The 17974-nt window shown below is 40.4% G+C and overlaps 1 protein-coding gene across 2 annotated transcripts in view; it reads left to right on the top strand.

Annotated features, from left to right (window-relative positions):
• Window positions 1-17974, top strand: part of SAMD12 (sterile alpha motif domain containing 12) — a 430287-nt gene that overhangs the window by 167582 nt on the left and 244731 nt on the right. For both annotated transcript variants that reach the window (XM_065903151.1, XM_065903150.1), the window contains exon 3: window positions 17463-17592. In XM_065903151.1, the coding sequence (XP_065759223.1) occupies window positions 17463-17592 (130 nt within the window). The remainder of the gene's footprint in view (window positions 1-17462; window positions 17593-17974) is intronic.

Here is a 17974-nt window from a genome sequence, read left to right as displayed (position 1 = left end):
TGTCCATCGAGTCAGTGATGCCATCCACCATCTCATCTTCTGTTGTTCCCTTCTTCTCACGCCCTCAATCTTTCCCAGCATCAGGGTCTTTTCAGATGAGTCAGTTCTTCACATCAGGTGGCCAAAGTATTGGAGTTTCAGCTTTAATATCAGTCCTTTCACTGAATATTCAGGACTGATTTCCTTTAGGATGGACTGGTTGGATGTCCTTGAAGTTCAAGGGACTCTCAGGAGTCTTCTCCAACACCATAGTTCAAAAGCATCAATTTTTCAGTGTTCAGCTTTCTTTATAGTCTAACTCTCACATCCATACATGACTACCGAAAAAACCATATCTTTGATTAGATGAACCTTTGTCAATAAAGTAATGTCTCTGCTTTTTAATATGCTGTCTAGGTTGGTCATAGCTTTTCTTTCAAGGAGCAAGCATCTTTTAATTTCATGGCTGCAGTCACCATCTGCAGTGATTTTGGAGCCCAAAATCACTACTTTTCTGTGACCTTAGAGCTGCACTAAAAAATAATTCTTGTTTATTTTTAAACTTGCACAAAGACACAAAGAGATAAAGTGTAATTCTGTATTCTTATTTTAGAATTTATGCATCATCATAATCAAGAATCAGTCCAGACTCTGGAGGTAGACCTATATTACCTGTTTGATTTGTTTATCATCTAAAGAATATTTACTCTGTGCCAAGTTCTAGGTGCAGAGAATATAGTAGTAGACAAGTAAATGGAAAATTATTAGATAATAAGGACTATAATGCATTAATGTTTGAGGAATTAGTTATGAACTGATGGTCAAGGAAGTCAACTCTGAGGAAGTGACATTGAAACTGAGATCCGAATGATAAGCCAGTGCTAGTCAGGAGCAGAGCTGAGAAAATGGCTAGCCTTCGGTGCTTGCTCTAGAACAGGGATGGGCCTTGTGTGTTGGAGGAACAGAGAGAAGGTGAGAATGTCTTGATCTTAGAACATTAAGGCCAAGGCAAAGAAGAATTAGAGATGGCTTTGGAGAAGCATTGAAGCCCAGGAAAGTGCTTTTCAGGCTAGAGGATGGAGTTTGGATTTTATAAGTGGAAGGAGAAGATAATGAACTGAATCAGATTTACACACTTAAGAAGAGTTTATCCTTATTGAGCTATGGACAATAGATTATAGATGGCAAGTGTGGAAGTTGGGAAATGAGACAAAATTATTGCTGAAGTCTAGGTGACAAATGGTTACCTGTGGGGGTTGGAAGAAGTAAACTTGAGTAGAAGGATCCCAGACACAATTTTCATGCAGACTCCGTAGTCTTGGTATGGATCATGTATACTTGTATATTAGAAAAAGGGTGAGGGAAAGGTAAGGAATGAAAGAACGATTCCAGGATGTTAAAACTGTTATGCCCGATGTCCGAATCCCCGAGAGAGAAGGCTTCCAAGACAATGCAACTCGCAAAAAAAGGGAAGTCTATTGCTGACTCGAGTCAGGGCTCCTGCCGCGTCCAACGCAGTGGTGCGGGGTCAGAGAGCGCTGAGCCTGAGCTGTTACCCAAATTTATAGGGTGTGCATAAGCAGTTGGTAGCTGGCTTAAGCGGACTGGTTACATGTTTGCAAAGTAATCTTATTGGCCCAAACCTTCGCGGGCTCTTTTCAAACTTGGGCGTTCCTGGGCTTTTCAGTTTTCCCTTTGTTTCTTACTGGGCGCATATTGATTGGCTGGCTCCAGGCGGCCTGATGCGGGTAGGGAATCTTACCATTTCAGGGGAAACCGAAACTTAGGTCCGGGCCGCCTGTCATAGTGTTAGCCCTGGCAGCCTCACAAAAAGAGTGGCAGAAAAACAGAATTGAGGGAAATTGTGAATTCGTTTTAGGATATGTTGAGTTTAAAAGTCCTATTGGACATCCAAGTGAGACATAAAGTTGGTGATTTGTCTAAATAAGTTGAAGTTAGAGATACTGAGGAAGGAGTATAAAACTTCGGTATCACTGACTTATAGACAGTATTTAAAGCCAACAGGAGTTGAAATTACCACAGGTAAGAGTGCACATAGAGAACGGAAGTGGCTCCAGGATCCATTCCAGAGCAGACCGTTTAGGAGTGAGTTAGAGGAGAAGCAGGAGACACAAGAGACATGGGTTCAATCCCTGGGTCGGGAAGATCCCCTGGAGTAGGAATGGCAACCCCCTCCAGTATTCTTGCCTGCAAAATTCCATGGACAGAGGAGCCTGATGAGGTACAGTCCATGGGGATGCAAAGAGTTGGACACCACTGAGCCACTGAGCACACCATCCCTCCATCCCTCCAGAGAAGAAGCAGCTTGGAGAAAGAGAAGTAACTAGAGAGGTGGAAAGAACACCATTAGAGTGAGGTGTATGGAAACCAGGGGAAGGAAGTATTTCACCATCACAGTTTGTCTCATGGTGTCACATGCAACCGAGGGGCCACCTGAAGGGGAGGTGTGCTATTGGAAGAAGTGATACCGGACTTAGCCACCTGGATGATGCCTCAGTGGCCGTGACAAGAGTGTGTTCACTTGGAGGAGGAGGGAGGGAAGCCCAACAAGATCAACAACATGCAGTGCTAAAACAGACGATTACCCTAGACAATTTTTTCTGTCTGTCTGTGAAGAGAATGGAAAAATGGGGCAAGAGCTGAAGGTAGGGAAGGGGGAGATTGGGTTTTCAAAATACATGGTGGCAGAAAAATGAGGAACAATATAAATTGTCTATTAGTGGAGAAATGATTCCGTTATTAGCTTTTCATTGGAACACAAGTGCGTGTGCCTATATGTGGACATATATTCTTTTGCATGTATAAAATAGTATATCAATTTTTAGAAATAAGTAAATATGGCAATCATTTGTACTGACTGCAAACTGAGCACAGAGGTCTGTGTCTTCTCCCTGTTAAATACCATGGGAATCTGCTCAGTGTTATGTGGCAGCCTGGATGGGAGGGGAACTGGGGGGAGAATGGATCCATGTATGTGTGTGGCTGAGTCCCTTCACCTGAAACTAGCACAGCACTATGAATCGGCCGTGAAAGTGTTAGTCACTCAGTCATGTCTGACTCTTTGTGACCCCGTGGACTGTAGCCCACCAGGCTCTTCGGTCCATGGAATTCTCCAGGCAAGAGTACTGGAGTGGGTTGCCATTTCCTTCTCCAGGGGATCTTCCTGACCCAGGGATCGAACGTGTGTTTCCCTCACTACGGGCAGGTTCTTTACCATCTGAGCCACAGGGAGGCTGTCCACCTGAGACTATCACAACATGGTTAACGGGCTATAACCCAATGCAAAATAAAAAGTTATTAAAAAATATGATGACAGTAGGAAAATATAAACATTGATGGCAATAACAATGAGAAAGGAAGTGGGGAGAGACACCAGTGAGTTTCACTGTAAAATCTCAAAGAGGTTCTAGACGTGGGGCCAGGAGCGAGAAACAGGACATAAAACAGGGGGTCAGTAAAGCAATTTCATCAGTCTTTCCCTTGCCCATTCCTGCTTGTAGAAGGAAAGCCTCCTGGCCAGATGTTTATGCCTCAAGCAGACAAATCGTATGTCTCTTAAAAGTTACCTTTTTTTAAGTGTGTGGGATGAACTGGAGCATATTGTATGGGTATTAGCCCTTGAGAGTGAGGTCATCTTCATTTTGGCATTTGGGGATCGTTTTGAGTAATAGGTTACTCAGGCATCATGCCCAGTGCAAATACACAGAAATCCCTGTCTAGTCTCCATTGCCTCATTTTTTTTTCATTAGGAGATAAAGATATAAACCAGATATTTGCAGGAAACCTACAGATAAAGCCAAATATGTGCAAAGAGAACTTTTGAATAATAAAATCTTCCTTTTAAAAATTCTTCTTGTATCCTCAGAGATATTCAGAAATATACTGCATCCATATAGAATGCATTCATTTTTTTTTTTAAGTCCTGGATGCCGTGAAAAAGGTACATATCAGAGAATAAGTCAGCCCATGGAAATTACAATGCAATTTTTGAAATAAATTTTAAAATGTCATAGATGATTTGGCACATGAAATTGAGAAAAATCTCTCCCCATGTGTAGAACAAGGGTTGGCAAACTTTTTCCTGTGAAGATCCAGATAGTAAATATTTTCAACTTTGCAAGGCATTTGGTCTCTGTCAAAATCATTCACTCCAGTTTTGTAGCCTGAAGGCAGATAGGCATAGCCAAGTTCCTGTAAAACTTGATGGACACTGAAGTTTGAGTTTCATATAACTTTTACCCATCATAAAATATTACTATTCTTTGGTTATTTTAACTATTTAAAAATAAAAACTATGATTAATTAGATTGTGGACCATACAGAAACAGGTAGTGGATGAACCTGCCCATGAAACCATATTTTATTGGCCCTTAATGTTGATGAATGTATGGATGATATGTGGAAATAGCAAACGAAATTGTGGAATGAGTTTAAGCAACTGTTGGCATATAACAAAAGAAAGTGTATTTGGTTTTCATGTTGGGAAGCTTCTTTGAGATTCTCAGCAAATATGACATTGGAATGCTGAGAATGTGACACAAGAAAAAATCCAAACCAGACTAATTGGCTCAACATTTGAACAGTATTTACACAGTCATAATAAGGTGAATGCTGCTTATTGATTTTTTTAACTTTGAATCTACCTACAGTCATAATGCAGCAGACCAGATAGAGGTTGAAGGGCAAAATATCCACCATTAACCATGACAGTATAAAAATAATATTGTAGATGACAGAGGTGGGACTTGGAAGGAGGTGAGCAAGTATTGAAAATGTAGGAAGAAATGAAAAGCCATAGAAAAAAATATAAAGGGGATTATTTGGAAAATCCTATATTTAAATATATCAAGGCTACAAAGATAACCAATTAAGAGCTAAAGTTATTAATACAAAGAGTAAACCAAGGAGAAGGAAGGAGTACACTAGCATTATGTGTGTGAACTTCTCATCCTTGTCATGGAGAAATCTACAGATAATTCTCTAAGTTTGGTAAGTTAAAGAGACTGAAAAGAGGAATCATTAAGAGATTGCCCCTGGAAATTGCAACTGGGATTGGAGAAGGGAGATATTTAAGTTAGGCTGTGTGTGTGTTCAACTTCAAAGAACTAATAGTTTCCAATGAGAAGGCATGGAACTTTTGTTTTTCAGTGTAAGCTCTTTTGTATAACTTCTTTAAAAAAAAATGTGCATGCTTTCCTTGATAGCAACAAGAAGGTTAAAAATAGACAGGATGACTATAGAAGCATAAAAACGACCTAAATTGGTAAGCTAGTGAAAGTACATGATTTTTTGTTCAGAGGGAAATATGGCCTTAAAAATATGAGTGTAGACATGGTTTGTGGGAAAATAGTTTATGATAATAAAGGTAATTGTATTGATGAGATCAATCCAAAGTAAAAATTTTCTTTAATTATATGAAAGTACTTAAAAGGTAAATGTACATATACAAGAAAAATGTATTTTTGCTTTTATGATAAAATGCATGTTACCTCTATTTTATTCTCTTCCCTTTTATGTTCTAAGGTTTTCAGAGTTCTATCAGCCTTAGATTGTCAGACTATTTTGTCCATCTGGCCAGTTTATCTGAACTAGAATTAACCCCTGTATTAGTTAGCTTGGGCTGCCATAATAAAACACCATCAAATTGAGTAGCTTAAATAAAAGAACTTTCTGTTGTCACAGTTGTAGAGGCTGAAGTCTAAGATCAGAATGCCAGCATGCAGATTCTGTTGAGAGCTCTCTTCCTGGCTTGGAAATGGGCCACCTTCTTGCTGTGTCCACACCCTGGAGAGAGCTACAAAGAGCTCTCTGATGTCTCTTCTTCTCTAAGGACAGTAATCCTGTGGGATCAAGACCCCACCATGTGACCTCATTTAACCTTAATTACTCCCACAAAGTCTCTGCCTCCAAATACAGTCACACTGAGGGTTAAGGCTTCAACATATGTATTGGAGACACAGACACTTAGTCCATAATGGCCCTCATTTAACTAAGTTTCATGTGGCTCAGTTGAACTTACAAACAAATTATTCTGCCACTGAGAAGTCGTGGGCCTGGAGAATGACCATCCTTTATATAGGCTTGACTTTTAAAGCCTGGCAACACTAGTATTAGAAGCTTTACATAGTCTGGCTCTGACCCTAACAGATTGTAGAGATTTTAAGCTTTCCAAAACCAAGTCCCTATCCTGTCCCTGCTAAATATAGCTGCAGCAACATTCTCCTAGGGCTTTTGTTTTCTCCTGAGTGCCAACAGCATGGTGCCCTCAACTTCCTGAGACCCATTGGCCCTCTCTTTTTCTGTATTTTCATTCAAAGTGAACACTTAGCCTTTTGATTATTTCATTTGGTCATCACAACAGCTTTGCAAGATGGAGAGAGATGTTTTTCTTCACATTTTATTGGGGATGTAGTTGAGAGACAGAGATGAGGCTTGCCTTCCTTCCCATACAGTACCAAAAAATGTGCCTCCTTCCATAATAAGGATAAAGAGCCCTGGACTAGGGGTCTTATGACTGGTGCCAATTCCAGCTCTAAGCTTGGCATGCTCAGGACAAAGGCAGATCAGATTTATCTTCATTGATTCAGTTAAGGAAGCAGTCTAGCACTGGGCACCTCAGTAAGATGTCACATCTTTTTGCCCCTGCATCCATCAGGCCAACATGATATCATAACCCTCATTTCCCGCTATGTTCATCAGGCCAAAGTGATAGTATGGAATAAGAATGGAGTTTGAATTCGCTAGCAGTGTGACCTTGGATGAGTTACTTCACCCCTCTAAGCCTGTTCCTTTATAAACTGAAAATAATAATTACTTTGTGGATTGTTGGAAAGATTGTAGGTTGTTGGAAAGATTAAAGATGATCTATCTAAAGCACTTGAAACAATTCTCGCTCCCATATGCTGTTATAAAACTGTGCCTAATAGTATGTCTCGAATGGCATTAATCTCCTCTGCCACTTTCCCAAGCCCAATTTGGTCCAACTTAACCAGGACTGTTCTAGCAATTTCAGAGGAGCAAGAAGAAGGCCCAAGTGCAAAAGATCTCTTGACCTCACGTATCATCAGCTCTGCCTTGTTCTTCTGATCAAAGCAAGTCACCGGGCTCCCTTCTCCCCTACCCCTATACCTAAGAGATGGATAAATAAATAGGCGCTGCCTTGGGAATCTAAGGACCAATCATATTGCAAAGGGTCTTTTTTTGGTTTTTTTTGCACTGAGGACATTTTTGTTATCAATGTACCACATTGTTGTTCCAAAGGAATTTTCATGAAAATATGAAACAAGGATGATCAACAACCATTTTTATGCTTCCTGTTTGGTTTCATTTTTGCTTCTGTTTCATCTGGCATTCATTCAGGGGTTTGCTTGGAGTGTACATGTGCCCTGGCTTCTTGCACCGACCCGTAGGGTGTGCTCACCTGGGCAGATAACTGATGGGTTTTCCCTCCGTACTATGATCAGGCTCAAAGTGCAGGCTCTCCCTTCGTGTTCCTCTCGACAGGTGCGACAATCTGGGCTGATAGGAAAGGCAGGCCTTGATAGTTACAGCCATCCAGGATGCCAGAGGGATCTCGTTTCCTATTGACTGCCTGCATATGTCTGTGTATTCCCTCCATGAGGTTTTATTGTTAGAAACCCTGATACATACCCAGTAACCCACACTTGGGATGCAGCAGATCTTAACCAGCATTGAATGCAAGCATCCGCTTCACAGCTTGTGAGCAGTAGAGTCTACACATCTGGATGATGTGCCTTTGTAAATAGTTAGGTGCCTGGGGAATCGGGGCTGTATCTTTGGTGTGAAATTAGGATGCTTTCTGTCTGACTACCCCTGGAGACACGAAAGAGCTGACTCTGAGTCCGAGAAAAACCAATGGCATGACCCTATTGTTGGAAAGTGTGAGGTTTTGTTTGTGTGGTTGCAGCAAAGCCAGCCTGAATAAGGAGGACCGTTTCCTCGTGTCTCCTAATTTGGTATCTTTATTTTTCCATCTTTGCTTTCTGTCCTTCTTCTGCATTTGCTCACTGTCTCCCTGCTCCTGTATCTACCTTTTCCACCAGTGCCTTTTTGTCTTCCTCCTTTCATGCGAGCTGTTTTCCTTCAGATCTCTGCTTGGTACTCCTAACGCCAACTGCTAATGCCTGTAACTGAGCTCAAGTCAGCCAGGTTCTGAAGACTGACTGTGTTCACCACACTATTGCTTCCCCGCATCAGGCCTGAGAATTCAGTAGGCGGGTGTCCTGGTGCCCTTCAAGAGATGTGACCGTAACTCTCCTGAGAACATAGTGTGTGCAGACACTTTTAAGCATTTAGATAAACTATTTCTCATCCTTCCACCAAGGACAAGGTCGGAATTGTTTCCAGCATGTTGAGGAGCATGTTTAGAAAGGTTCATGACCTGCCCAAGGTCACAGTGCTAGTGAATGCCAAAGCTGACCTTCCATCCAGATCTGCCTGATTCCACATGCCAAGTTCTTTCATTACATCACTCTTTGTATCATTCAAAAAAGAAAAAAGAAAAAAAAGAGGATCAGAGATGTGAGCTATCTTGCTAAGAATTATAGTGCCAGACTGCCTTTGCATTTTTGGCTCACTATGAGAGAAATCTAATCGGAAGAAAGCCTGTTTTACTCCCAACCTGGGAATGTCAAAAGCACAGCTGGGACTTGAACCAGTTTTCTGACACTCAAGGATATAGGAGCTGTGATATATGATAGACAGACCTTTCTTTCATTCCTTCCACAAATTATCAGTGCTGTGTGCCAGGCACTGTTCTGAAGTGTGGGATTCTTTGTGAAATAAAAAAGATCTTTGCCCTTGAGGAGGCTGTAAGCTGGTGGAAAGAAACAGATAATAAACAAAAGACAAAGTTAACTCTGGTACTTGCTATGGAGATGGAAGCAGTGGAACAAGGTAATGAGTTCTGGAAGCTGGAGGGGACAGTGTTGCATTTTTAATTAGGGGAGATTGGGCAGGACTATTAGAAAGGTAGTATTGAAACAAAGGCTTGAAGGAAGTGAGGGAATTAGCTGTGTGTAAGTATCTGGGAGAAGACCATTTCAGGCAAAACAAAGAGTAAGTATAGTTGGCATGTGTGAGTAACAGCAAGAAAGTGTAGTGGAAGCGCATGTTTTAGAAAAAAGTAATGAAGGTGGTATCACAGATTTAGGTGCTCAGATTGCTCGAAGTTGTGTTGAACATGTAAAGATTTAAAATAAGGGCAGGGGGAAAACAAAATGCTCTGTTAGGTGCATTGGGTACCTTGATGAAGTAATCTAGATGTGGCATAATAGTGTTTCTAATCATGATTGTATCAGTGTTGGTGATGAAAAGAGAAGTGGAGTCTGCATATAATGAAGGTAGATCCCCTCAAGTTTCCCCAATAGATGAGACATGGACTTCAAGAGAAAGGCATCCATGATTAATCCAAGATTCAGGGTTTCAGCAACAAGAAGCAGGCTGTCTCTCTCAGATGAGCTGTAGACAGCAGTCTGGGTAGGAAGAACAGGAGGTCATTTTTGGACGAAGTGAATTAGACTGTTTGCTAACAAACAAATAATTGTGGAGGGAAAGGAGGGAAGAGGCAGGGATCAGGTTAGATGTAAACACATAAACTCTGTGTGGTTAAGGAAAAAACAATTGTGTAGCACTCTATTCCCCTTGACTATATAACAGGGCAAGCATGTAATAACTGCTTTATAAATTTTTCTTGAATAAACAAAAACTCAGCATATCAAAAAAAGAAAATGTTTCCTAGATATGCAAATAGAACTGTGAAGTCATCAGTTATACAGTTTGAAGAGAAGTTAGGCCTGGAGATATGATTTGGGATTCATCATATACCAAAATTAAAAAAAAAAGACATGTGATCCCATGGAGAGCCCCAGTGTGATGTGTGAACTGGAATTAAGTCCAGCAGGTAGTAAATTTATCTTGAATTGCTCCAAAAGTAGGACTCAAAAAGCAGTGAGAAAGATGATGGAGGTCTGACTTTGGCTTTGATACAAAAAACCATTTGATATATTTGATACAAAAGACTACTGCTTATAGACCTGAAATAATGGTACCTTTCACAGGACACATTTTCTAATGCTATAAACTTTCAGAGAGAATCTTGAATCTAGATTGCAGTTTTCTCAGATCTAGGTTTCTCTAGATCTGTGTAGCTTCAAAAAAAAGAGAGAAAAAAAATGTAGTAATTATTTTCAGGTACGGGATTGACATTTGATCTTTATGTATTCAAGTGAGGTTGTTTATACACACACACACACCCTTGATATATCCATCCTGATCCAGGTTTCTGGTCACCGTTTCAGATGTCTTAAAGTGGATTGGACTCTTGCCTTGAGTTTAAACTTGAACCTACCATTTAGATTCCTTCAGATTTTCAGTTTCTATAGTTCAGATAATTTTGGAAGGAAAAAAGGCCATCAAAAATTTAATATGGACAAGTTAAAGGAAAACAACTATGTCAAGCCAAACATCTTTTTCTATTTTTTTTCTTTAATGGCACCACCATGATGACGCCTTAAAATAGTGATTCTCAAGCTTTTAGTTCCAGGACCCTGGTATACTTTTTAAAGCTATTGAGGACCTCAAATACCTTTTCTTTACATGGATGGTGCAGATATGGGAGAATAACCAAATGCCCTATTTAATAAGGATCTCAAATGATGGCTGAAACCTGCAAAATTAATGTTGATAAAAAAATCTGCTTCAGAATCAGAAGAATGCTAATTTGACAGAAATTCACTTAAAGAAGATGTAAAGTTTTAGAACTTTCCCCTAAGTTCAGTACAAGTCATTGATATGACTAAGTAATAGTGAAGGTTTAGACTTAGTAACACATTTCATTTTTGTAGTCACCACATTTAGGACACTACTTTGTGAAGGGAATAGTAACAAGCTACAATACCTGGTGGAGGAGACTGGAAAGTAACAGGTCTGAAACAGATGCCCCATGAAGACCTGTTGAAGGAATTAGTCAATGCCACACCGTATACTTGGAAAAAATGACTGAAGTTGCAAAGCCGTTACTGCTAGTTAGAGGTGTTACACTGCTCAGAAGAGATGAGCACCACAACTAGAAAGCATACAGTGATTCAGGTGATAACTGAAGCAGTAGTCAATGTCGGAAAATGTGAATGAAATGAGTCTTTCATTCATTCAAGAGGAAAAATGTTTTACTTTTACCTGGAAACTTTCTAGGAGTGAAATATCTTCTCTCGGGGGGGCAGATGTTTAAGAGCTTCATTCCCATAAGATATTTTGGTTTAAACCTGAGAAGGACCTAGTGGATCCCATAAACTACCCGGGGAATAAAATATAATAGAAGAGATACCTTTTAAAATTTGTCTAATCACATTTTTCCCTTGAAAGAGTGAAGGTGGCCAAAGAGGGCATTATTAGTACTTTAAAATTACTTAATTTAAATGCCAAGTATTCTGTAAACTAGCCCATCCTTCTTGATAACTAAAGGCAATTTTTTGGTAAATGAGCATGAAGTCTGCTAGAACAGACATTAATGGGTTATTGTGTGAGTATACATGTTCGTCCTTCCTCCCCTCTCTTCCTTCCTTTCTCTAATCTTGAGTAAGATTACACAATGGAAGACGATAAAAGAGAAGATCTGAAGCTAAAGAAAAGACATTACAAGATGGTAAGAGAGGAAAAAGCAATTTTAGAGTTTACAAATACCTGCAGCATCTCATTATAAGCAAGTATGTTTACTGCTTTCTGATATTTGGCCATAAAGCTTTCTTTGTCCTGCCAATGGCAGTAAACAGTCTTTGCTTTCTCTAATTTTTCCAATCAACACACTGGGCTTCATGTAAGCTGAACTCATTAAGAGTTTGCACAGTCATTGGGGGCTTAAAATTTCAGCATTCTTTTATAAATCAAAACCCAGTAAATTACCAAAAAAAAAGAATTTATATTGCAAAACAAATAAGGGATAACTGAATTATAAGATAAAATTTAGCTTTAAAAGTATTTTGTAACATGTTCTTTCAATATCAAACTCCTTTAAAGCATTTTTTTATTATTTAGCAGAAATGCCACACGTTTACCTTAAACAACATATAACTTAAGAATTTTTTCTAGAACTTCCCCGGAGGTCCAGTGGTTAAGAGTCTGTCTGCCAATTCAGGGGATATGGGTTCGATCCCTGGTCCAAAAAGATCCCACATGCCATGGAGCAACTAGCCATGTGCCACAACTAGCGAAGACCGCATGCTCTAGAGTCCATGCTCTGCAACAAGAGAAGCTACTGCAATGAGAACCCCATGCACCACAATGAGAGAGTAACCCCCACTCACCACAACTAGAGAAAGCCTGTGCAGCAACGGAGATCCAACACAGCCAATAAATGAATTAATTTCTTAAAAAAACAAAAGGATCTCTTCCAATTAAATGCAGATCAGAAACTACTAGAAAACATAGTTGAAATTATGGATTAAAGCAAAATTAAAATGAGAATTTCTTGCAAAAAATAATTTGCAGACATCTTTCTTTAAAAGTCCTTTTAAAGGACTTTCGGAAATATCATGTGTCTTTTGCATAAAGTGAGGTGTCTGTAAAACAGAAAGTAACGGCGTCTGAAATGCACATTCACATTGTCTGTAGAAAGACCAGGACCAATTCAGAAAGAAAATGCCTGGAATTCTGCATGGTGTCCAGTGTTTAGGGTTTAAGATAACAAACTGCCTCCGGCCTCTTTCAGGGCAGCAGAATAAACCAAAATTGTCTCCAGGGCTGCAAATCAGAGTATGATGCAGCAGACCTCCTGAGCATGGAGAAAGAAATGGGGGCAGGTGGTTTTTCTAATGTTTGCCTTGGGCAAGATTTTTTTTTTTTAATTACTTTCTAATAAATATGAAATACTCTCTCTTTGTTTTATGACCTGTTATTTTGGTTTAGACTCTTCCTTTGAGGGGAAATACAACATATTCAAGAAAATTATCTAATGTTGCGTGTAGAGAGAGGCATGCCTGTTGGGTGGGAGGGGCAAGGAAATAACACCATGAAGACTGGACAGCTCTATACCTCCCAGTGGGACAATGTGGTTATTGAATAGACTGATGTGTGTTTGACACATGTTTGCTGTTCCAGATTGCGCAGAGAAATGAAGTCTCACCTCTTTAAAGAAATCAGGTGATGGCATTGACTCCCCAAGCTTGGTTGCTATTAGGGGCATCATAATGAGGAGGAGTGGAAGTTGACCTGGGCTGCTCCACGGGGAAAAGTTGAAGCAAAACAAACAAAAGTCTGCTCTGAGAATGGAGAAGGCAGCTGCAGATGGGGCCATGGGAGTCACAATGTCTCTTCACAAGTTAACATGTAGCCAACTAATAACAAGTTCAGATTAGAGCCAAGGCTGAGTCAGTTAAATGGGGCCAATACTTACATCACTATCTGAGTAAGAGACAAACAGGGCTTATTAACAGTAGGAATCTCTGTCCCTCCCCAGTATATCTGTTATGCCTGTTTACAGGGAGGCATATCCCTGTAGGCTCATATAATCTTAAAAATGTATGCCTGAAGCTTTACCATCTAAACAGGTAACGTCAAATTACTGCAGAGTAAGATGAGAGTGTGGGCTTCCCTGGTGGATCAATGGTAAGGAATTAGCCTGCCACTGTAGGAGATGTGGATTCAATCTCTGCATTGGGAAAATCCCCTGGAGAAGGAAATGGTAACCCACTCCAGTATTCTTGCCTGGGAAATCCCACGGACAGAAGAACCTAGCAGGCTACAGTCCATGGGGTCACAAAGAGTCAAACACAACTTAGTGACTAAACAACAAGAACTAAAAGTATAGGGTGAAGGGAAATCAAGGCCACACCTGGAGTGTTAGCCTCAGAGCACCTGGATTTATAATAAAAGGAAATCTATCCCACAAGCATACATGATGCGCTGGTGAGGGTGTATTCTGCATTGACTTGGAATGTTTGGATTCGTCTCCTCCTGAATCTCCAGTTGATGGGGCTTGTCTTGGTGCTGAGGGTACTTCATTCCCTAGGAAGTGAGAGAGTAAAAGAATAACCTCCCAAGAAGTTTGGTATATTGATATGTAAGCAGTTTTACCCTCCTGCTTCTCCCTTCCTAATTTACAGCCTTCTGTGACTGGTTTATAGGCGTTTTCAAAAGATTTGATTAGCTTTACTTGCAAGAAACTTGCTAGGGGTTTCAGGGCAATGATGTGTCAGCTATGAACTCATTCAGCTAATCTGAAGGAAACTTTTTAGAGCAGGAAGGAGCCAGATTCAGAGGTGCTGACTTGTGAAACATGGTGGGAAGTTCATTTCTAGCTAAAAGAGCCAAATCTCTGGTTTCTTAATCATGTGAGGGAAAGGCGATGACGGGCGGAAAGGAAAAAACTAAACAACAACAAAACATTAGCTCATTTGCTCTATCCGTGCCAGAGGCCCTTCTTTCTCATCAAAATTAGGAAAACAGTTGATCTGGTTGATTGGAGGGGAAAGGGCTTCCTGTCTGCGCCCAGAGGCTGTGGAGTGGAAGGAAGAGGCAGACGAGATTAATTAGGAACCACATGAGCAGCACACAGTGGGCCTAGAGAAGAGAGGGCTGGACTTCCAATCCACTGCTGATTAAGTAGGCAGGGCTATGCCCTCAGACTCATGAGAATGGTGTCATTAATTCATTATGGCTCTATAGAGCATCTGTTAAGTTCAGGGTTCTCTGGGAAGCTCAGTTGTCACAGTTCTGTTCTGAGTGTTTCAGTTGCTAAGTTTGCCATTACCCCAGCACAGTGGTGGAAGAACTGTATATGTTCCTTGTGGATTATATGGGTCAGCGATTGATTTGTTTCTGCATCAGGGTATCTGGGAGTTTGAACTAAAGGATTTGATTCCTGGTGGCTGGAATAATCTGCAGCTTGTCTACTCATTTGTCTGATGGTTGATAGGTTAGTGGGGCTGTCAGCTGAGATCTTATGCTGAGGGATTGGCCAAAACTCCTATATCTGGTCTCTTCATGTGGTCAGGGCTTCCTCACAATATAGTGTCTGGGTTTCAAAGGTGAGTGGCAGAGAGGATGAGCCAGGTAGAAGCTGTATCTCTTTCATGATGTAGCCTCAGAAGTCACAGATAGAATCAATCCCACTATATTCCATGACCCGGCTCCCTATGATCCCTGTCAGAGTTCAGGGGGAGGGACCGTCAAACCCAATATCCGTGGAGGCATGCCAGCCACAATAAATGAAAAGCAGATGTGTATGTGCATATGTACATGTATGTGCACATGTAAAATCATCTTTGGAAAAATGGATTCTGCCACTCTTAAGAGTGAAAGAAAAAACTTACCACAGCACAAAGCAAAAATTGATATATGTTTTGTGATTTTTATAAGTGATGGCCCAAAGAACCATGCAATTGGAAATATACTAATAAAACATAACACCTGAACAATTTTCTAAACTTGAATTATCCTCTGTTTTCACTGTTACCATCTGTATTATTGTTTCCTTAATTTTTTCTTGAAATTGACCTGTTTTTTATTGAAGTAAGTTGATGTACAATATCGTAAGTTACAGGTGTATAATAGAGTGATTCACAATTTTTAGAGATTATTCTCCTTCTATAGTTGTTATAAAATATTGGCTACATTCCCCATGTTGTACCATCTATCCTTGTTTCTTGTTTTATACCTATTAATTTTCCTCTTCCTCCCCTACCCCTGTATTGCTCCTGCCCTCTCTCCTCTCCCCGCTGATAACTCCTAAGTTGTTCTCTACATCTGTGAGCCTGCTTCTTTGTCATTACAGCCACAAGTTTGTTTTATTTTTAGATTCTACCTATAAGTGATATCTAGTGATAAGAGAAAGTATTTGTGCTTCTCTTTCTGACTTATTTCACTTAGCATAATGCCCTCAGTGTCTATCTGTGTTGCTGCAAATGGCAAATTTTTGTTATTTTTTATGACTGAGTAGTATTCCATTGTATGTATGTATATGTATCTGTTTCTGTGTATGTGTGTATATGTATACACATCTTTATCCATTAATCTGCTTCTGTATCTTGGCAATTGTAAATAATGATCCAGGTTTTTTTAACTCAAATTTGTTTTAAAAGCAAAGATTTAGGGTAACCTTAAATATAAAAAAAAATAAAGCAGAGCAGTTATTATGTGCTAGATGACAACTCTTCTTTCTGATGACAGTTCTGAGGCTGAAGGAAGCCCTATTTTTGTCAAAGATCATGTCAGTGTGTGTTGTAAGATACTAAATGTATTAAATAACACTTATACAAAATCAAGGCTCTCCCCTTGCCATAATCTGAAAGTGTAAAGGGAAATGAAAGACATGTTAGTGATATTTAAGGCCAGGTCTGTGTACCATCCAGCATCCTTTAAAAAACGACCTACATTAAAATCCTGATCCGGAATGCAAACAGTGATTCAGAATGATTTAAAAAAAAAAAAAAAAGTATAGCTAGTTAAGCTTCCATCTCCCCTCAACCAAGTTCCTGGGGTCTGTGAGGAAGATGGGCCTCTAACACCATTGGTGATTGTTAATGAATGAACATACTTGTAACCTGCCATTCGTCCACCTCTCTGTTTTGTTCCATAAACCTCCCTGAAAGATCCAGTGAACAATAAAAGACCTCAGCTGGTTGGCTTCTACATGGAGTCTAGCTACAGCCATTATCTTATTACCATTTCCACATGCTGATGGAATTGACTTTTTCCCTTACCTACTGTGCATAATTAATTCCTAGACTTTACAGGACCGCCCTACATCCAGAACTCCCAGGCCCACTTGCATACTTCTTAGTATACAAGTATCTAAATCCTATAATGTTCCTAAAATAAGTATTAGCACCTGCTGGGGCCAGTTATCCTAGGTCCTAGAGATATTGGAGGATAGTGAGAAATCGACACTGTCTTAGAATATGGAGAAAGGTCATTTGGGGGCAGCTGTTTCACCCCCAAAATTTAATCAGTTACTTAGCAATCCGGTTGTCTTGTTGTTAGAGTAGTCATCAGAAAACCCTGCTTCCTGGGGATTTTCCCCAACACAGAGAACTCGAGAATGGGTGCCATTTTCATGGCTTTCTCCACCTGGGCCTTTTCTTCCTAGTTTTCAGGGGTATGAAGACCGTTAAAGGAGGACAAGAGTCAGATATTTATCTTCAGGGAATCCAGCCTGTAGGTTTGACAGTGATCCCCAATGTTTTTGATACCAGGGACCCATTTCATGGAAGATAACTTGCCTACAGACCAGTGTTGGGCAGGGATGGTTTCTGGATGATTCAAGTGCATTACATTTATTGTGCACTTTGTTCCTAAGCTAATGCTGCTGCTGATCTGACAGGAGGTGCTGCTCTGTGGTCTGGAGGTTGGGGACCCCTGCTTTACCACACTGCAGGACTTCCGACAGCAGTGCCTCTCTAGGCATGGGACTGGTGTTAACAGACCTTCCTTTCCTTCTTTATTTGCAGTCAGCTACGGTGAAGCTGTCAAAACCAGTGGCCCTGTGGACCCAGCAGGATGTCTGCAAGTGGCTGAAGAAACATTGTCCGAATCAGTATCAGCTCTACAGTGAGTCATTCAAACAGCACGACATAACTGGTAAAGTATGCAGTATCCGAAATAACTCAGTCCCTCTCCCCATCTCGATGGCCTTTCCCACACCCTCACAATGAGAAAGCATCTTCCTGCTGAAATTTTCTGGCCTGGGTTTACTTTAAAAGGGGCGATAAATTCCAGATCCGGGCGCGCCACTGCAACTTAACAAGCAAATGTGGTTATTACAGGGAGCCATGGGTTTTGAGTGTCCAATACAAATGTATGTGGTAATCAGGGTTAAGGGGTGGGAGGATTCTAGAGAAAATAAGAGTGTTGCAGTCCTTGAGAAAAGAAACGGAGGAAGCCTTTCACATGAGCTTGGTTACAGGATCCGTAGGTAGGTGTTTTCAGTAGAAGAGATTTCTGAATGGGAAAACTCTGGAGT

Source organism: Muntiacus reevesi, chromosome 12 (assembly GCF_963930625.1).
Source record: "Muntiacus reevesi chromosome 12, mMunRee1.1, whole genome shotgun sequence".
NCBI lineage: Eukaryota > Metazoa > Chordata > Mammalia > Artiodactyla > Cervidae > Muntiacus > Muntiacus reevesi.
The sequence above is the reverse complement of the archived record's forward strand: the minus strand, read 5'-3'. Positions and strand labels throughout refer to the sequence as shown.